Here is a 23,139-nt window from a genome sequence, read left to right as displayed (position 1 = left end):
CCATTAACCAACCAGAATTATGCATTTTTATTATGTTTCTATAAACTTTCTTAATCGAAAAACTCATTGTAATCAAGCTTAGTGCTGAAAACAAGAAGTTCAAAATAATTCTTTGCAAATTCTTCAAATCCCAGATTTATTAATATCACCGTAACAAAATTCATTCTTTTTCATTTTATTAAATTCATATATTAAAAATATTCTTTCTATTTGCCAATTTTGTTCGAAGAATTTTGTTTTGAAGCTGGAGATAAAGGACATGTGAAAATGGGACAAGGTCCATCAGTAAGCTGGAGATAAAGGACATGTGCAAATCGGACAAGGTCCATCAGTAAGCTGGAGATAAAGGACATGTGCAAATCGGACAAGGTCTATCAGTAAGCTGGAGATAAAGGACATGTGCAAATCGAACAAGGTCCATCAGTATTCTTGAGGTAGCAAGGATTTTTACATACAAGAGGTGGACAGACGGGATGGTTGCAGGAACAGATCTTGCATTTCTTATCATCCAACTGCAAGGTGCAGTAGCTGGGGCAGGTACCGACAGCAGGGCATTGTGCTGAGAAAGAATATAATCAATCAGCACAATATTGCAGTGATATGGAATTTTGCAAGAACAAATGAAATTTTTAATTGATTGAATTGAATGCAGAATAAAAATTGTTTTTGCATGCTTGATCGTATATATTCCTGTCATCGATACGATTAAAGTTTATGTCAATAAGCAACATTCAGATTCAAAAAATATTTCATCTAAACTATAAATAGTTCCTTTAATATAGTTATATCTATTAGCATTATATTAGATTCGGAGTTGTTTATTAGTTTGAAGATATATCATTGCTTTCCAAACGAAAATTTTTCAAATGGTACTTCAATTGTGTTGATTGAATGCAAAATAAAAAGTTTTATTGCATGCTTGATCGTATGCATTCTGGTCATCAATGAGATTAAGGGATATGTCAATCAGCAAAATTCTGATTCTAAAACTATTACAACCAAACGATAAATATTTCTTTTGGTATACTTGTATCAATTAGCATTAGATTAGGTTCGGAGTTGTACATTTGTTTGAAGGTACATCATTGTTTTCTAAACGAAAATTTTTCCTAAGTAAGCTTGTAGTTTTCTTATTATTATTGAGATCCTACAAAACGGAGCTAAAATTCTGTAAAAGAATATGACAAGCAAAATTCATTTTAAAACATTATTTCTCTTTGTAAACAGTGAATTTTTGCTAACATTCCATTTCGTTTGTCAGTAATATCTTTAAAGGTACTTCAACGAAAAGGTGGTGCTCCAAAATTGCTATGCTACCAATCTGAAGGAAACTGATCACACTACAGACATTCATTATAAATTCTTAAATTTTATGCAAAAACAATTTAGAATTATTTTGACATTAATTAATTAACTTTTTATATTAGTGGGAGCAGTTTCTCCGAAACTTTTCATATACTTTAGAATATTTGTACTTCTGTACTATTAATCGCATGCTATTGACGATCAGAAGTTACGAAAAAGCGTATTACCATGCTATCTTTGGGGATTAATCATTGGGTTAGATATGATTAATTCATAGGTACGAGAAAACTGAATGTGTATATTTGGAAGCCTTTTTTTCCGATTGATTGATATATGTAACTGCAAAATCTGACACATTCCCGATTGATTGATACATGTAACAGCGAATTCACAACTGTAATTGCAAAATCACATTCCAGATTCCATATATTAAATTGATTGCATTTTTGAGTTAACGTGTTTACATTTTTGTGAAAGTACACACTGCCAGATGGTCAAATCTTTGTCGGATTTGGTTCAAATTTGGTACATACCTTCACTTCAGATTTGAAATCTGTGTAAGATAAATAATCTCTATGACTTAGCAATTGAAATTGATGGCCATGTCTTCCAAAACTATTATTTCACAAGAAAGGCTTTTACTTTATGTTGAAACTCAACTAATTACCTTTTTAATGACACTGGTTTCCTTTTTGTTTGTGTGTGTGCAACTTTTTTCTTCATTTTTAATAAGAAATTTTAATGCAAATCATAATCTGTAATTATGATAAATTCGAAGTTAAATTTTGCTGGCTTGTATTGTTTTCAAAACAAGACTTAACTATTAATCCTTTTAACAAAGTGAAAAGCTCCTGTGATTGGTTTATTTGACCATAAATATGCTAGTTGAATGGAAAAAAAAATCAAATGTAACTGTTGAGATGTTTTTAATGTCATAATGAAATTCAAATTCATCAATAATAATATTTAAGTGCGGGCTTTTACCAATGTTAGCATAAATATAATTACTTTATTTGGATATTAACTCCGAACTAGAATTTTAAATCCGTTTTTATTTCGTAGTCTATAATTTTTTTTAGTTTTCCACCACTGTAATAGTACATGGATTTAATTAATTTTTTATCTTATTGAATTCCACGATGACCTTTTTTGATACATCAATGTTTATAGAAAGCTTTAAAACAGTTTAAAAAATCTTACAGTCAAAAAAAGTCAAACTGCTTAAACGACAGTCTAAAAAAATCAATAATCTGGTAGAACTGGTTGGTTGCTAATGACATTAATTTAGAATATTTTCTTAGCTCTTTTGTTTGAAATGAAACCTAAAAATTTGGGAAGTGAAAATTAATAAGTCACCTTTGTAATAGTTAATATTAAAATCAATGAAAATGCCTAAAAATGAAAAATAACTACATCTAAAAATGTAAACATCAAATTATTTTATTTCTCTATTAATTCAAATCAAATGTAAGCATCAAATGAGGATACTCTTTTCCCAATTACATTAAGAGTCATCTTCAGAGTAAGAACTTGTTGAAAGAAAAGTATCTCTAAATATTTCAATATTTTTTTCCTTTCTATGATTAAAAAGATGTAGTTTAAAAAGCGCCATGAAACTACATTCATTGATTGAAATAAAGTTCCAGTCAATTGTTATTATTATTAGAATTTAATTTTTTTTAATAGTTATACTCTTATAGTGACGTATCAACTATAAACAGCGCATCCCAGATAGCACAGCATGGTATACAATATTGTCCAATATTATGTGATATCGTATTATATTATATAATATTCAACAATTTTATACAATATTGTCCAATATTGTGTGATATCGTATTATATTATACAATATTCAACAATATTATACAATATTGCGAATATTATTTAATGCCATATAATATTGTTCAATATATATATGCTTCTAGGAATGGAGCATATACATCTCCCCCCTCATTTTCATATCTATTCACGTGACTACTTAAAATATTTTATCTCCCCCCCCCATGAAGACTACAGTCTTCGTCTTCGTTACCCGCTTGCCCTTTGTTAGGCTTTATCATTATAAATCGAGGAAAAAAATAATAGGTACCCGCTGGTAAAGGACAGTAACACGTTGGGCAAGATTGGCCTGGGAATTTCTTAATAATACAACCAGTTGAACATTGAGGTGGGACACACGCATCTAGAAGACAATAAGAAAAATAAGGTCATCAGAATTTTAACAGAAGTTTAATTGAGCCGCACAGATATAAAAAAATATGAAAAAAATGTTCATTAATATCAGTGTTAGTAAAGATTTATCATTAAAAATATTTTACGATCAAAACTATACCTCTGTAATATTGCTTCGAAATAATGACTTCTTTAATATGGTTCATAAGAATAATTATCGATTAAATTAAAAGTACCCTCGTACACTCACAATAGCACTAGATAGTTATTTTTATTTATTTATTTTATTTTGAAAAAATTAAATAATCAGGAGATAATTCTAATTTCTTTACATGTAAAAGAACTAAGTTGTCAATATAATTCCTTAAATTAGCTTACGGAAGTGGTCTTCCCAACCTCGCATTTTTGTAATAAATGTGTGATCCCCTCCCCCGCATGAAATTATGGGTCTTGGATATGAATACTTTGCATGGTATTGACGAGCAGTATCTCAATATATTTGGTGTGAATTTCGTTTTCTTTACAATCTTTCGTGTGATACTTGACGATTTTTTATGATCAATTTCTGATATGTAATTAATAATACTCGAAATAATTTGTGTTTTAGACACGTTTTTTATGAACACGCTTCTGTTGAAACCAAAATTTGACAGGGAAATACAATTGCTGTAATAAAAGCACTTATGAAATTTGATATAATTTATTATTATGTTTTTTTAACAATCCCGCTTAAATGTTTATGAAAGTACAGACAGACAGACGATCAACCTATTGACGGATTAGATAGGTATCTACCTTTTAGGTGTTCAATCTGTGCACAAATTTCATCAATTTAGCTCTTTTCATTTTTGTAATTATCGTGTTAACATGCATTCGGCCAGACAGATTTTCTCAAAATCAGACAGATATATACAAATTTGTGTGAAGACCATATACCAAATTTCATCCGTCTAGATCAAAGAATTTTTGAATTATCGTATTCACAGACAGATAGGCAAATGTGTTTTTCGAACTCAGAGAGATCTGAAAAGTGAGATCAAACCTCGAGAAAAGCATCAAAACCTCGAGATCATTATTATTTTTTTCGACGATTGCAATACTCTATCTATACTTCGTACACAAAAAAAAGGTTAAAATTAAAACCTTTAAATCTTTGTGTCTTTTGCCTTCCTATATTTTGTATTTTTCTTTGATAAGATGAATTTAAAACGTCAATGTCAGATTTGCAACGCATTTTTGGCAATAAGCAAGAAAAAAGAAGCAAGAGTTCCCAATTTCGAAATTTTTAAAATCTTGCTATAAATAGTTACATGCAGTAATTAATAGTTTTATAGTATAATAATTTTAATGGGTAATCAGTTAATGCTAAGTCAATAGCCCTCGATCTTAACGACATTCGTGACAAAACTATAGTTCAAGAAAATACTACAATTATGACAATATCCTTATTAGATAACGAGATTGAGATATCTTACGATCTCTGTTGGAAGGTTACAAAAAAAGAGAAGAGCTCACGAGTCGATTCTCTCTTTGTGATGATGATCACAGAACTAACCCGGCAGTTATTTGTATTACACGATTTTTTGTCAGTTTATATTTTTATGTAAGCCTTGACTAAGTGTTTTTATGCTATGAGTTTTTCGTGAGATAACTCACTGTTACTGGACGTTCTAGACTTCATCCAGCATACACTCACTGTACTTTATTTCTTAGTTTTCAGTATTAGAATGGAAGGAATTTGAAGGAAGGAATTTCAGATAACAAATGGATTACATTTTCACCTGTTTATGGCTTCTTGAAATATAACAAATTTCAACTGACTACTCATTAAACGTTTGATTATGTTTGACCCATATTTTATATGAAGTGAATAACTTAATCTTCTAGAATTGAAGATTAAAGATATTTTTTGAATTGATTAAGAAAACGAAACGTGTATTAATATGCATCAATTTAAAATCTGGAAATATAATATATTCCAGAAAAATTATCTGCAATAAAGTTTTGCGAATAATGAATTGCAAAATTTCTGAAGATTTGTTTTGGTGTCATTCTGTTTGAATTATATAAAAAAATTCATAAGAAAATCAATTTTTTTAAAGTAAACTCAATAAATGTACCAAGTATGTACTAAAAAAGTATAAGTCAATGAAAGAAAATATATAACTTGTCTTCCGTAGCTTCATTCGTAGTATCTTATAGGTAAACATCATTATTGTAAAATATTGAGTTATCTTTTAGTCAAGAATAATATGTTATGGCTTCTAGAAACTATAAATTCGTATCGTCACTGATCTTTTGTGAAAGATAAAATGATAAAACAGCTGATGATGGAAAGTATAAACTGTTCTATATATATGAAAACTATTTGTTTTTATGACACAATTACTGTATTCCAAAAATGATCGATGAACTTCAGTGTTGCACATTGAAAATTAATGAAATACGTTATAAACATGACTAATGTAGTGGAATGTAATCTATAAATGATAATTCGTATCATCAGTTATCCTTTAGATGCTCATTGTTTATTATTATTATTATTATTTTAGGAATTTTCTCAAAAAGTTGGCATGAGAATTGATCGCGGATATTATCGCCATTTCCTCTGTGTTTCGGATTTAGCAGATGATTCTTGAAATAACGATCAAACGCGAAAAGTTTTTCAAGGAAAACTTTGACACTTTTAGGTTTTATTAGTTATTTATTTTCTTTATATAATCTTTTCTTTACTTCAAGGTACTTTATATAATTTTCAAAATTTACTGGGCTAATTATTTATGAATGATATCTTTTGATCGATTTCGGAAATTAAGAGATTTTAGGAACTGAAAAAGAATGTCATTTTCCTTGTTTTTTATCCAGCTTTTGTTGGAATAGAATTGTGTCTGAAACGAAAAAATGAGGATTTTTTTTGTCTCTCTATTAGTATGTAATTCCCACAATTGAATTTGATTGTATAGACGTATAAGATAAAATTCTGATATTTGAAAAAATAAGATCTATTTCGTATTGAAGGAAATGATTTTTTACATTTTTAAGTCGTCAATAAATATCAGCTGTTCAGGTTGAATTCGAAATTCATTTTAAAATTGAAAGAAATCATTTTTATGATTTGGCTGAAATTTTTTATGTTGCTAATTTTTATTCTGTGAAGAGTAAATGATAATCTAGAGATTTTTTGATACGTAAACTGATTATAATAATTTAAAGCGTTTGTGGAAAAAATTTTGAAATGGGAACCAACTTCTCATTTATGTTTATTATTTTGAATAATTTTACAATTTATCTCACGGAGTGGTAAGAATTAATTGTCTCTCTCGATAACTTAACTAATTGTTTTTCCCGAGTTAAAAAACCGAAGGAAATTTATTATTAAAGTACTTTGTTCAATACTATTGCCCATAAACAAGCTTTATAGATTGCTTTGTATTTTAGATAACCTAGAAAAAATTTTTTGCAAAGATGATAAATTGTCTAATAAATTTAACACTCTCTTCAATTATGATTGTATAAATTTATCGTTTTCTTACAATAATTTCATGATTTTCATATCAGTTTTTTACCTATGCGAGAAAAGAAGATAATAAAGCATACTCTGAAAATAATTTCATAATCACTTTTTCCGATTTTTTTTTAAACAAAAGTCCTTGAAACAGAAAAGGCAAAATCTTGTGTCTTTAATGTCTGAGAATTTAAAATAAATTTTTCTTTGATGAAGATCTTCATGAAAATTTAAGGAAGAAAAAAAAAGTAATTCTTATTTTTGTTAATTTCTCATTCCTTTTTCTTCCACTGAATTCCATGAAATCTAAACGAATCCTTTTTTTTTAATATTTAGATACTAATTTCAATCGAACAGTCTTTGAATCATTGAATCAATGTTCCTTTTAAATGGAAAACTTGATTAAATTCGATTATTCAATGAAATGAAAATTGCTCTAGAATAAAGAATAAGCTCAACATATATAAGAAACCAGAAATTCATATTATTTCAATTTATTGTTCAACTTCTTATCACACAGAAAGAGAATCAGAGGTTTTATTCCCATATTTGGTAAGCGATTGAAGCGCCATCTCATTTGATTTGTTGGTACAGGAACTCAAAAAAAGCCGCGAATTTTCGAAACGAAACGGAAACTCATCTCCAAATTGAGAGCCATAGGGAATTATTTTTACTCTTGTAACAATATATCTGTATTTAGTGTTGCACCAATTGTTTTTGGATTAATATCAAATTTTATAGGATTAAGTTTATAATTTTAATAGGATTAATTTTATAATAATAATTTAAATTAGAATCGTAAGCATATTTTATTTATGATTGATAAAATCACGATTGATTGGTTTATTGTTACTGGAGAGAAATTATCTACCGAGGAATGGAGCTATTAGCATAATTATATAATTAAAAAAACACTATAGAACATAACTTTCAATGTGTATATTTCAGCTACGAATGCCTTGTTATTTAATATTCTGTTTTATGTTTAAAAGACAGTATGAATGATTGAATTAAACAGTGAACTACACATCATAAACTAAAACATAACTAGAACAGTTTTCGTTAAATGTTCGTGTATTTATTTTCTCTTTTACATAAACATATTATTTGAGTTTGTTTGTAATTTTTATATTTGTATCTTCTCGTATACGTAGTATAGAGAAAGTATAGTGATCGTCAAAAAGTTCTAATTCGAGATTTTGGTATCTCTATGTTTTAGGCCTTCCTGAGTTCGAAAAAAGACATTTTTGGAAAATGTCTATTTGTCTATCTGTGACAAATATAGACTCAAAAACCTTTTGAGCTAGATGGTTAAAATTTGATATGGTTTTTACACCAAATTTGCAGATTTCTCACAAATTTCGATAAAAATCTCTTCAGAGGAAAACCGTCTCTCCGGCTGTTCGAATATAAATTGATACAATAATTACAAAACCAAGAAAGCCAGATAGATAAAATTTGAGGCAAAGAATTAATCTCTATAGTGTAGACTCTTATCTAATTTTGAACCAGATCTAGTTACAAGTTGATTGTCGGTCTGTACTATCAAAAATATATAAATGCTATAATTCAAAAACACAATGAGTTAAATATATCAAATTTGGTGTGAGATTTTGAGACTACATGTGCAGTTTTATATTAAATTTTTGTTTTAATCGGTTGAGAAACAGGCGTCTAAAACAAAAATTCTATTTTTGGATGATATAAACACATGCTACGGAGTATTCGTCAAATAACTCACCACGGATGGATGACACGACAGATTCAGTAAAAATGCTAAATTCAAGCCAAAAGTTAATATTGCATAATTATTGTATGCCAATACTATGTCAGTTCTTCTTAGCATGATAAGTTTATTAGAGGGTTTACGAGAAAGTTTTGGGAAAACCACTCTTGTAGAGTTTATATTAGGGTATCCCATTTGTTTCTTTCGTAGTATGCTAAGGATGATTTTAAATGGATAGGTTTATACAAACATGCAGAGTTATCTATTAGCTCTCTATAATATCGATTTCAGTCTCCTCTTTTAAAGTACGCTTTGCTGGTGCCATAGTCTCATTATAAATATTTTCCTATATCGTTCAATATTTATAGCCAAAGGAAGCGCTTCTGGTATTTTAAGCTTTATTGTTTAAAAAAAAAGGTTATAATGTAAACAATATGCATATGAGAACATGCAGAGTTATCTATTAGCTCTCTATAATATCGATTTCAGTCTTCTCTTTTAAAGTACGCTTTGCTGGTGCCATAGTCTCATTATAAATATTTTCCTACACCATTCAATATTTATAGCCAAAGGAAGAGCTTGAGGTATTTTAAGCTTTATTGTTTAAAAAAAAGGTTATAATGTAAAGAATATGCAGATGAGATTTGTACCAATATTATGATTGTCCGCAATCAGTTATAAATATGTAGAGTTGGCGGTTTTGATTTGAAAGATGAATACCTCTGCGGTAGCTCAGCGATGATGGGTCCGGACCTTATCAAATCCATGCTCTTTAAAAATCTTCATTTTAGTGTGCAAGAGATAGAGGATGTTCCTAACATTATCAGGCCAGCGGTATTTAGAAACCAAATCAGAATAGGTATGTCATTCACAGTGGAATTTAGATTCCGCACATTTTGAAGGAGACAAGTCTCATGAACTTTATCTGTAGGTGCATTAATATGCTTCTCCAGCATGTTCATGAGAGAGCATGATCAGAGACAAACCTCATGATTCATAGAAGTTTGTCTCTGTAGACGAGATATGGATTTTGTATCAAAATGTGCATCGAAAACGCACTTAGTTCTAAAGACAATAGATTTTCAACTGTCGCGAAGCCTGGACTTCACCCGAAGAAAATTCTTTGTTCCATTTGGTGCGAATGGAAATGTGTTATCTGTTACGTATTTTTTTCAAGATGGAACCGTCGAATTTACCAAATACTGCAATCTGCTTGATAAATATGGCATATAAAATGGTCAAAATTGACAAATCAATAAGGCGTTGTTTTTCATCACAGAAATGCAAAACCACATATTGCATTGCTGTTGGACAAAATCTTTTATAGTATGATGTAGACTTTCTATTACATACTCCAAATTCTCCAAATGTTTCTCTATCCGATTATCACTTGCTATATTTTCTCCATGATAAACGATTCCAATTTGTAAGCGAAATGAAAACGCATCTTGAAGAATATTTGTAATTAAGTCTCAGCAATTTTGGAAAGATCTAGTAAGGAGGCTTCCTGAGGGATGGAAAAAACTGGTAGAGGAGAATGGTTCACATATAAGGTAATAAATCAAATTTGAACAAAAGTGTATTTATTATCATGTATTTATTTTGTCTCAAAAAAAAAGAAAGAAAAGGAACTTATGGGACACCCTAACACGGATACATTTATGTCAATAAAATAAATTTATTTTTATTATTCTTTAGTCTAATGTCAAGAACTACAAATTGCAGGTTTAAGCAGGTAAAAGGATTCAATAGAAGTTTACTGAAGAAATCGTTGGGTTGGCAGGAGATATTTTGGAATCTATAATGTAAAATAAAAAAAAACATCACAATTAATGTTGGATGACGTATGCTGCTGTGTTTTTCAGGTGAAAACTCGCAATTGGTATTGGAATCTATAATGCAAAATCAAGAAAACTCATAATTAGTGTTGGATGACATACACCGTTATGTTTGTCAAGACTATGATATCTATGATATCAAGACTATCATTAGACTATGAAGGGTTTCAAACGCAATTCATTTGTTAAAACCTCTCAGGGATGGAAATATAGTATTGTCAGCCATATAATTCCATAAGATTTATTGCTGGTATAAATTTGAAACGTTTTTACTTTCTCGTATACATGGTATAGAGAAATTATAGTAATCGTGAAAAAATTCAAACTCTAGATTTTGACGAATCTCTACATTTTAGACCTCCCTGAGTTACAAAACCCATTTTTGGAAAATGTCTGTCTGTCTGTGACAAAGATAATTCAAAAACCTATTTACCTATATGGATGAAATTTGGTATGCAGTCTTTGTACTAAATTTATAGATTCCTGTGATATTTTGAGGAAACTCCGCTCATAGAAAGTCTATCTGTCCTGTTGTCCGAATATAATTTTTACCCGATAACAACAAAATGAAGAGAGCTAGATAGATGAAATTCGATTGCAGAATTAACATCTATAGTCTAGGCACTTGTCAAATTTTGAGTTACATCTAACAAAGAGTTGATTGTCTGTTAGTCTGTACGTTCAGAAACATGCAAACACGATAATTCAAAAACACGATGACTTAAGTATATCAAATTTGGTGGGATTTTGTGATTACAAATATAGCTTTGTATCCAATTTTTATTTCAATCTTTTCGAAAAAAGGCGTCTAAAATACAAATTCGATTTTCATATACTATTAACTACTTGCCAGAAATTAATCGACAAATAACTCACCAAGAATGGCACGAGAGATTCAGTAAAAATATTAAATTCATGTCAAAGGTTAATATTTCGTAAGTATTGTACGCCAATGCTATGCAAGACGTTTTTTGGCATACTTTTATTAGAGAATATGCGAGAAAGTTTTCGGGAGACCATTCCCGCGGATTAATTCTCCAATGAAACATTATTCACAATTGTTCCCAGCATTGTGAATTCCTGATACATTACCTATTATGCTAATAGTTCGAATAGAGTGATCTATGACTTTAAGAATCTCAGTAACTATTCGGTAGAGAAGAGCAGGAAGTTGATATTTTTTTAAAAAAACCGAATCAAATTCACGGAAGACTTAAATCCAAGTAGATAAACTTCCAATCCCAATGAATGAAAAAGAAAATCTTTGATAATTTGTTATAATACTCTACCAGATATTCTTAAAGCAATGGATTACTGCTTCCGATCGTCTACAAAACAGGTACTGTTTCAAGTATTCTATTAATTATATGCTTCTAAAAATAAATGATATAAAACATTGCTGATTACATCGGAAGATTCAAAAGCCTTTTAAGTTAATGCTTATATTGTATCGTAATAAGTAGTCTTTAGGAGTCTTTCGTAACAGTTATCATGTTATAACAAGTTCTGAACTAAGTCTTCGTATCCATACTCATATTTCGCCAATTTTTGTAGATACATAGTAGTAATTGTCACCCAGTCTTAGACCGGTAAATTACCAAAGACGCTTTGGGGAATTTTCTTTGTTTGTGATCGGTCATTAGAATGAATTATTTTTCAGAAAATTATCTCACAATATAGAATGACAATTAGAAAATGTGGTAATTAAAGACTTGAAATTCAATCATTCGGAATTCGTCACCACTGAATACATTTCCCAATCTCAATGTTTTGTGTACTTACAGAAACAGCTTTACTTTTCTAGAATACTGTGTTAACTTTTAATTTTTGTTAATACCTTAATTACGAGAAACCGGTCGTTTCTTATAAAAATTACTTTCTAAAATTACTATGTGGAATTCATCACCATTGAATACATTACACAATCCTAATAATTTGAGTACTTCTTGAAACAACTTTACGTTTCTAGAATAATTGTACTGACTTTTAATAATTTGTAAAATATTTTTGTCAACATCTTCATTACAAGAAAATGACCGTTTCTTATCAAAATTAATTTCTAAAATTACCATTTAGAATTCATCAACATTGAATACATTACAGAATCCTAATAATTTGAATATCTGTAGAAAGAGCTTTACGTTTCTAGAATGTGCTGACTTTTAATAATTTGCGAAATATTTTTATTATCACCTTAATTAAGCGAAAACGGCCGTTTTTTACCAAAATTCCTTTAATATGAAAAATGGATATAATAGTAGTAATATGTTTTTCTAAAAAAACCTTTACACATTTATTGTTGTAACAATAATTTATGCTACTATTACTTAATAAAACTCTTAATGTATTTGCATCTAAAAGCGGAATAATCAACAAATGATGAATGTCAATTATCACAAGAGGCAATATTACACATTCGAGATTTAAAACCGACCACGATATTGACAAAAAAAAATTTTTTTTAACCATTATTATTTTTTCGGGTGTGATCAATTCAATTTAAAAAACAAAGTCCAACGTTAAAACTGGAAAAAAGATATTTCCGTTTAGTGAACTAGATTCTTTATATGGCGTTGCAAGAGAAAATGGAGATTTTTTTTTATAAAAAAGAACATTTATTAGCCATCCAGAGTACATGGTTAGCAGCAATACTTTAAACAAGAACTGCCATATCTGTTTGTTATTTGTAATCTGGAGGCATTCTGTAAATAGTTCGATTGATATAAATAAATATATGATCAATAAATCATACTTGGAATAGGGATTGGACACGAACAGCTGGGGCAAGGACCTGAGTAGAATCTTTGAATTGTGCAGCCTGGTGGACACTTTGGTGGAGGACATACAGTTTTGAAAAATTTGATTGCAGGCATGTAAACCGGTGGAGGCGGTGGTGGAGGAGGATACGCTGGTGGAGGTGGTGGTGGAGGAGGAGCATAAACTGGCGGAGGCGGTGGCGGTGGAGGAGGAGCATACACTGGTGGAGGGGGAGGAGGAGGTGGCGGCTTATACGGAGGAGGCGGTGGAGGTGGAGGAGGAGCATACACAGGAGGAGGTGGCGGAGGTGGTGGCGGCTTGTACGGAGGAGGCGGTGGTGGAGGAGGAGGAGCATACACTGGCGGAGGCGGTGGAGGAGGAGCATACACAGGTGGAGGTGGCGGAGGTGGCGGCGGCTTGTACGGAGGAGGTGGTGGCGGTGGAGGAGGAGCATACACTGGCGGAGGCGGTGGAGGAGGTGGTGGCTTGTACGGTGGAGGAGGTGGCGGTGGAGGAGGAGCATACACTGGTGGAGGGGGAGGAGGTGGTGGCGGCTTATACGGAGGTGGAGGTGGAGGAGGAGCATACACAGGTGGAGGTGGTGGAGGTGGTGGCGGCTTGTACGGAGGAGGCGGCGGCGGCGGTGGAGGAGGAGGCGGCTTGTATGGAGGAGGCGGTGGTGGACCATACAATATTGGAGGTGGCGGAGGAGGTGGAGGGGGTGGTGGAAGATACAAAGGTGCAGGAGGTGGCTTGTATAAAACTGGTGGTGGTGGTGGTGGCGGCCCATACGGCGGAGGTGGAGCATATCCTGAAAAAATAATACTTTGTTACTCTCAGAATTTTATCAATATTTTATTAAGAATAGCATTATAGGTATCAATTTAATTTTGAAATAAAGCTGAAAGGAGTTTCAGTCAGTCAAACAATCAGTGAAATGAAATATTTATTATTATTCTTACAATGTTACTATTACAATAATGTTTCACGAATGGCTTTTAAATTATTGATTATGAATGAAACTGAGTAATATAAAAGCAACCATGGAAATATTATTACCATATAATGCTTTAGCCAATCTTCTTTTTAAATATTTTTTCCAAGTTTTGTAATTTGATTATACTCATTCAATAAATTGATATTTTATTATTAATTCATTAAATCAATTAATTCCGTCATGTTCAAAACAATTTTTTCATTTTTTTAATATTAATCAAATGTTCTAGCCTTATTTGAAAATACTCGAAAAAATAAGCAAATTGGGGAATCTTTACAGCAGAAAATTCCTTATGATTTAGTGAATTTCCTCCGAAATTAAGAAATATTACGAAACAAATGTTTCCTTTTTTTCCATTCATACAGAATGCTGCCTCATAATTCCGAATTAATAACACTGCAGTGATGCTCCAAACTTAGAGCAGATAACTATGTATTCGGATTCGGATTCCGATTTTGTTTTTATAAGATTGACTCTAAATTTCGAAATAAACTGAAACATAAGTTTCAATTGTGATATGTACGCAACACTCAAATCTCATTGAACTTGTCTCAGATGTAAGTCAATACTAAAATTAAATCAATAAGGCAAGTCAATTTAGTTCTTTTAGAATAATCAATATGCAAATCTGAAAAGAAACCGATACAAAACTAGCATAAAATCTATATCATATATAAAATTTAAATCAATATTAGCAAATGAAATAAATTTCATTAAATCGAAATAGATCAATTGTAGTAGCATATTAAAAAGTAACTTAGTTAAAAAAATGCATGATAATGTTGTTATAACTTTAATAAAATGAAAATGAAATGTTGATTGAATTGAATTAATTTATTTTAAACCACTTTTTATATAATTTTCTTTCATGTACAGTAGGAATTTTGTGTTGGAGTAGTATGTGCCATCGTAGTCGAGTACTACAGGCTTTGAACTCATTGTTCCAATACTTCGATAAACTAATGAAAATTTTCATCTTACTCTTTAAAAATTAATCCGTATGCCAGAACATATTAATAATTAGAACTTGTACCTTTATGCTCATATTAGTACTCAAAATTTCAACTTTTTAAGCACATTTCGATTTTATTCTTCATAGTTATTTGCTTTGTGATTATCCAAATCATTCTTAACTTTATCAATACTAAAATGCCCGAAACGCCCGTTCAAGCAAAATACAACAATCGTCTGAGATGCTCCGATATCACTGAGAAATCCCCCCCCCTTTCGTTAAGTGTGATTAATTGAATGCAGAGGTGCTTGCTTCGTTTGTTAGAAACGCACCACCAGATGGGTTTGAGAGAAGGGAGATTTTGTGAAAATATTCAGAAGATATACGAACATTATGGTCATCAATTATTTATTTTTTTGGATTATTAACCCTTTAAGAGCACAGACTGTCATTGCGGTTTTTGAAGAGGTATGTCATTGTCATTTTTTTAATCTTAGGAAGTGAAATTCGGAGTTCCAGTATTCGGAAGTACTTAAATTCGAATGATCTTGAGAATGAAAGAATTAAGAACTAAAATGGAGCATGACTAAGTAGAAGACTCAATATCACTCAAATAAGCTTAAAGTATTGAGTCTTTAAGGAATTTATGAATTTAACGAATATCAAAAGTCCCGTTTGTAATTTTGTATTGCTAAGCGTAGGTAACGTTTTATTAATGCATTAGAAGTCATTACCAGTTTTATTGAATAAGCTAACAAATTATTTCATTAGAACAATTTTTATGTGTAGTAAATAAGAGAATTGTTTTATTTTCTATCAACCAATGCCTCTTTGATAAAATCCACTCAACTTACAGTCAGTATTTCTCTAAAAAGTTATTACGCTTTTTTTCCCAAGGGCGAATGAAAATGAAATAAGTGTACTTCGCATATCTACTTTATTGTTCAGGAAGGATTTTGTAGATTCATACAAATGGCCAATGTTAATAAATCTACTGCAAGTCCATTTTGATATTATTTTTTGCTGTGCTTTTTTATAAATTACAGCAAAGAGTAGCAATTTTAAAAGGGTGATTAAAATTAAACTGGTGGTACCTAGAAGTCAGTAGATACTCCGATTCTGATAAACAGATCCAAATGAAACTTTAAATATGTGTTGCATAGAACATGATGCCGAGACAAAACAATGCATTGAAATTTTGACAATAGATGGAGCTAATTTCCTAAAACTATATACAATGTAATTCTACGATAAAAGCGATGTCTAAGGTTAGAACAAATCATTCGTGAACAGTGCACATGCCATTGAACAAGAAAGGCCGAGTATTTTAAAGTAATAGTACATTTTAGATAGTAAAACCATTTTATCAAAATGAGAGCAATACTTTTGTAGCAATCCATGTTTTCCCGGTGGATAAAAAATTTAATAAAATCCCTTATATCTGTAAAATACTAGCCCATTCATAAAACTGAAAAAGCTAATTCTCCACATATTCCACTGGAGAAGAAGAGGGCAACTTCCAATTAAACCAGAGATTTTGGAAGAATTTGCAGCACTGAAACGTTTGCAAGTTCTTCAAATGCTATTGAAAATGCAAGGATGTTCAGGGTTCAACTGTATTCCTGATTTTACACACAACTCTAATGTTCTATTCTTACAAAATGCATATCTTGCTACATTTTAAATCACAAGACAACTTTCCATGTCTTGATTTTGCTTTGTGCTTTATGGCTAGAAAGGAAGTACATGAGCACTGACTATGGCATATTTTATGGGCAAACGAAGCTTATTATTTATTAGACAGTGCTGTGAACACATAGAACTGCCATAAAAGCATTCCATCAATTCACATGCCATGTAACAACAACAACTACAGTTTCCACATTTCACAATATGGTCTGGATTCATATCGAATTTTATTTTAGATCCATACTTCTTCGAAGAAGTCACATTTTATTAAGACTCATGGAAAACAATGTTGTTCCAGAATCAGGCAAAGAATCAATTTCGACCACAACAATGCTCACGCAAGACGAGGCAGCTGCTCATAGAGCAAAGAGCGTAAAGCATGTTGTTCAAGCTTACTTCCCTGATGGCTGTGCCATCTCGTGTACTTTATGATTTGCCTTGCCAACAAGTTCATTGAATCTGAACCTTTATGACTTCTAGCTACGAATATTCTCAAAGATCGCATTTATCACAGAGGTAACTCATGAGGAGAAATTGAAAATCATCATCCTTTTCCATGTCTCCATTCCTGTTGTTATGTTACATGTGACTATCAATAACAAACATGGTTTGCTGTCAACATATTATTGACAAACTATGTATGCACATAATACATAGAAGTATGTAAATAAATAAATTGTTCTACTATCCTATCAGTCTTGAATTCCTATCAGCTATCTCTTTTCTTACTTCATTAAAATGCCATTTTTATTCAATATTATAAACTATTTTCTCTGACATAAACCTCGAAAGCGACTCATATTTAGAATTTTATTTGGATCCATTGAATAGAAACGGAGTTACCAGACTTTAAATACTGTGAACTTAATTTCAACCATCCTGTACTTCATTTAACTTTATTGTGTTATTAAATATACATATAAAATCATAACATGTATCAAATAAATAGATAAGAAATTAAAATCAGTAGCATGCTTTAATAGTTGCAGATGCCATTGAAATGTTAAGAATATGTGTATTATTTCGAAAACTAGAACCAGTATGTCAAAAATAGAAATAGTTCTTAAAACAGAAGCTTTAAATTGTCATAAAACTATTAAGATTTCTTTTCAGCTAAAACTTTTTGTTGCTATACGTGAGTAGAATAATCTTTGCAATAAATAAGCAGTTTGGTGCATAATGTGCGCTTTATTCTTACTATTAATGCATTTTGATTATTTGAGCCAAAACAACGTCCCTTCCAAAACAATTCAAGATCTGTTTGGGGACGGATCTCTCACTTTTTATCGATAATAATTTTACAAAGACATATCTAAGGAGGTACCTCTCTTTATTTTGATCCTTTTATCGTGAGAGAACATTTGAACATATGATATTTACAAGGTCCAATTTTGTTGTAAGAAGATCTGGAATACAAGATATTATGAGGACGCAATGCATCTCCAGATCCATCTTGGAATGCCCAAAAAATCGTGATTTGTGTTCAATCCATTATAGTAAAATGTTGATTCCAAAATTTTATTTATATAAATCTATATAATCAATAATTTAAAAGCGAAAATCACTTGGACAAGATGGAAAATCTCAAACTTCCTTTCAATTCTTATATGTATGGAAAAAGCAATAAGTAACCAAAATAAAATGTAGCGATTAATTAGGAAATAAAATGGATTCGTAATACAAGCAATTAACTTTAAAATTCCCTATCTAGCAATTATGATTTTAAGTAGTTTAAGAAATTTTACTGAAATAATTTCCTAATCATTTTCTTTGGATGTCAGTCATCAATTTGGGAGAAATAATAATAAGATGTACCAAACCCATACCCATTTAAAAAAAAACAGATGTAAAAAAATATATCAAGATCTCTTTGGATAATGTTTTCGTTCTAAAGACCTTAATTCTCTAGATTAGTTCAGAAATTAAGTGAAAAAGATATTATGCAGATTCGAATTAAGGTTCTCACAATTTATTTTAATGAAGCAAATGCAATGTTGATCCTAATATTTATCATTTGTAATGCGTTGCTGTTACTTTTTTAACAGTTAAAAGAATATTAATCATTTTGCAAGGTTTTTAAGGATAAAAAGATATTTGGTGGAAAGCTTTGTATAAGAATTTGGTTGATTATATGTAGTCAATGACGATTTTAGAATGCTGAACGTGAAGCTGAACATCAGCTGTAAATACTATATTATAGAAAAAATATTAAAGTACTTAAAGTAAAATAGTAAAGTAATGTTGACAACAAATAGTTATATTTAAACCTTCTATAATCGGTCAAAATATACTATCGTGAAAAAGTCTTGCATGTTTCGTAAGAAAAGAAAATAATTATATAAATTGTAAATAAATAATTGAGAACCATGTATGTGTATAACATTATATACTCCATGAACAAAAGCAAAGCATCTGAGCTAATCGAAAAATAATGAAATGTACATACGCAATATGACCAACCCAGGCAATTATTTTGCGATTGATTTTATGAACAGTATAGTAAAAATCATAAAAGGCAGAATTATGTCACAAAATCAGCCCACTGGATATAGTTATGAAAGGAAAAATTACTGCGATCCGAAAACTCCAGACCAAAGAACCTTATTGCATAGACACAGTACTTTATAAGAGAAGTGAAATATGGAAATGTAACTCAAAAAGAGTTATAGGTTAGCCAAGAGTTGCAACTACTTGAAAAGATCCAATATTTTAAAATAATTGCGCGATATCAAACGAATCGTTTTGAGAAATGATTGGGCTTAATGCTGGCACCATCTTTGAAGAAAGGTTGTCTAGATAATTTGTTAGTAAGAGAATAAAATTTATTTATTCTAGATTATCATGCTTTTATGTACCTCATGTCTTCACAAAAAAAAATCATTTGTTTACTCTGGATTTAGGGACATTAGAGCAGTGTGGAACTTTCATTTCAATGTAGATATTGTCTGTAAATTTATTTTCATCTTGTAGAAAATATACAATATACGATATATAGAAAATATACAATTCAGTCGATCACGAATAAACTTCAGGTGAAGTTATAAAGCAGATATTTATCATTATACATATCTGCCAGAATCTCCGTGTCTTTGAGATGTGGCTTTTGAACCATACGCTTGGCGCAGTATGGCCAAAAATGACTCTTGTGCCAATAAACCCAACAACAACAACAACAATTGAGATGTGGATTATTACAATCACAACTGATAGGTATCAAGTTTCTGGATTTTTATTCTCTTATTTCAAAATGTTTATGATCCTAGTTTCATTTTCATGAACATTTAGCATCATTTTCCAGGCAAGCGGGGCAGATGACTGCCATCAAAATCAAATTTAATCTAAGACTGGCATTAACTTTCTTATAGTTTTGAGATCCTCTAACTTCTGCAATAGGTAGAAAATTGGATTTTGTTTCTAAAAAAATTTAATTCTAAAAGTTATTGCTAAAGGAAGCTGAAACTAAATATGAAGCAATTGTATCAAAATAAAATATTGGATAGCCTGAATCATCTATTCCATTTATTCTTTTTGGAATTTTGTATTTTTCCTTGTAAAAATTGGAGTCATCGCAATAATTAATACAACTAAATATTATCTACCAGAAATAATTTTCCATGTGATTTTTGGCAACAACTGAACAAAAATTACTAGACTAAATTCCGTTAAGTTTTTGTTTGTGATGTTAGTTAAATTACGTTAGTTCTCCGTTATCACAATGATAGCCCATCAAAAATACTATTTTGCAAGTTATAGATGGAATTCATCCAAATACGTTACCCTTAGCTGTCATAAATTTTGTAACTGATAACCGGTTGTTTTTTTTTCCTTTTTGGCAATTTTTGGAATTATAACGTATTTCTATGAGAAAAAAGATAATAAACATTCATAGATCATATTAAATGCTCTTTTTTATGTGATGTCTATTCAAGCAGTAAAATCTCTTAGATGAAAGGAAGTCATGTATTTCATACTGAAGATGCGTGCCTTTTTTTCTTCGGATACGTTTTTATAGTCCTTCTTAAATGGTAAACTGAAAAAATAAGATGATGATGCAGCTTGAATGAAATTAAAAGCAATGTCCCTCCCTGCCTTACAGTGGTGCAGTGATGGAGTATCAATAAACATATATCATCTTGGAAGCCATGGAGGAAAAAGCTAAATACTGTTACAAATTTGTAAATATTTTGTATTTTTATAATATTTCTGTGCAAATGTTTCAGACGAATCAGATTTTATGCATTAGTGCCAGCTAGAGAAGGATCGGTTTCTCCGTTTGCAAGCTTGCGGCTTGGCGACCAATTTTGAGACTTTATTGCAGACTTGGCGAAATTTTTTGGGGATCTTGGTGACATTTCATAAGATTTAGAAAGTTTGAGAATTGAAGCTCTAGCACTAATATTTCAGGAGTTACGGGATTTTTCTGGAAATCAATGGAATAATGCTTACGTTATATCTCGCCAAGGTAAGGTATAAATTGGACGTTTCATAGGGACGTGAGTTGTTTTCCAAAATCATCTTAATTAAAATTTATTTTAAGTTAGAGGACTATGAAGGGAATATGAAAGAAATATATTTTCAAAAACTTTTGTGAATATGGAGTTTTATAAAAAAAAAAAATGCTATTCCATACTATAGCTTTAAACGTATAAACGTCTTTGGCGATAAATTTCTTATTAAAATATTGTATAAGAGAAATGTATATTTTCCTGATTAGCTTTTACAATTTGAAATTATTATACTGCTTTTTAAGCCTTCCCATTTTCTATAAATAGGTAAATCCTAATCATAATAAAGGTATAAGATATACTTTTTAAAAACTGCAGAGACTTGAAATGGTAGCTCATATCAGAACAAAATGTAATAGAATAACCATAAAAATCATTCAAAATTTTTGAGTTTTTTGATAATTTAGAAAAAATAAAGCAATAGACTGACTGTAAGATAAAACACCAGCAAAATAGATTTCCATTACGTTGCTCCTAATGCAAAAAACCTACACTAGTCCATTTTCTGTCAAGAACCAAATCCCATGAACCAAGTTCACCCTAAAGTCAATCCGAGAACATGGAATTAGCACTTAACTGGCCCCTCCTTTCCATGTTCATTGAAAATCCTGATATGAGAAAGCAAAGGCATCAACTTCTCACAAGCTTCTCTTTTGCAGGTTGCATCAGTACACTCCAAAGTAATTCGTGCAGTAATCGAAACAGTCAGTGTGATTGCACAAGAAATGAGATTCGGTAATCTGAAAGTTCTTTCTTCATTGATCAAATTCTATCTGTGTCTTGAAAGCAAAATAAATAATTACATGATAATAGAATTTGAAATAGGTAAGCAATATTAGGGAAATCCCAAGAAATAATTTCCATAAATCAGGAAAGTTATTAAGAAAAAAAATCTTCCATAGATTATTGTTTGTGATAAGAATGCACCAGAATTGGCCCTTTGGTGGCCTGGTGGTAAAGTCTCGGATTCGGATTCGTTCGAAACCGATTCCTTCGAAGAACAGTCGTGTAAGCGGGTCTGGTGCACGTTAAACGTCCGCACCAAACGTCCCCCCCCCCCCTGCTGGTGTGATGTGGTGTGGAGAAGGGGGTGCCAGCTCAGGATTCGTCCTCGTCATCTGACCACGGTTCAAAATTACGAGGTCCGTCCCAAAATAGACCTAGTGTTGCTTTAAAACGGGACGTAAATAAAACTAAATTAAGCAGTAGAAGTGGCTCAAATTTGCAATTTGTTTTTATCTTGGCGTATTTTTTATAACCATAATTATGCCCATTGATAGACTAATTTTATTGGATAATTGATATCAATTTTTAAAATGCATACTTTATTTAACCTGTTATCCGGGTTTAAGGAAGTGTTTTAATGGAAGCGAATTGAATATAAGTTAATTACCCGGTTAAAAGGTTGTGGAATTAAAAATGTATTATATTTCTCTGAAAATAGCATCATACCTAAAATTCTGCATATCCAAATAAATTTTTAAATTGTTTATACTATATTAAAGTTATCAAACAAAGCCACTTAAAATATTCTTTAATTCTGTGGATTTAGCATGAAATTTTATCATAGTCAAAACTTTTTTTCGATGTGATTTTTTATGGTATGAAATCATACCCCCCCCCCCAAAAAAAATACTTTAGAAACTCAACAACAGATAAAGAAACCTAAATGATTATTCGTATCTGCGAA

At 30.8% G+C, this 23,139-nt stretch overlaps 1 protein-coding gene across 1 annotated transcript; it reads right to left on the bottom strand.

Annotated features, from left to right (window-relative positions):
* Window positions 1-374: 374 nt before the first annotated feature.
* LOC129984963 (uncharacterized) lies at window positions 375-13,994 on the bottom strand. The gene is made up of 3 exons (XM_056094902.1): window positions 13,895-13,994; window positions 13,302-13,832; window positions 375-559 (listed from the first exon to the last, which is right to left on the bottom strand). Exons 1-3 carry the CDS (start codon window positions 13,992-13,994, stop codon window positions 375-377), a joined length of 816 nt encoding a protein of 271 aa, XP_055950877.1.
* Window positions 13,995-23,139: the final 9,145 nt, after the last annotated feature.

The sequence above is a fragment of the Argiope bruennichi genome, chromosome 9 (genome assembly GCF_947563725.1).
Source record: "Argiope bruennichi chromosome 9, qqArgBrue1.1, whole genome shotgun sequence".
NCBI classification, from domain to species: Eukaryota; Metazoa; Arthropoda; class Arachnida; order Araneae; family Araneidae; genus Argiope; species Argiope bruennichi.
Note: the sequence above shows the minus strand (reverse complement) of the source record. Positions and strands in the feature narration are given on the sequence as shown.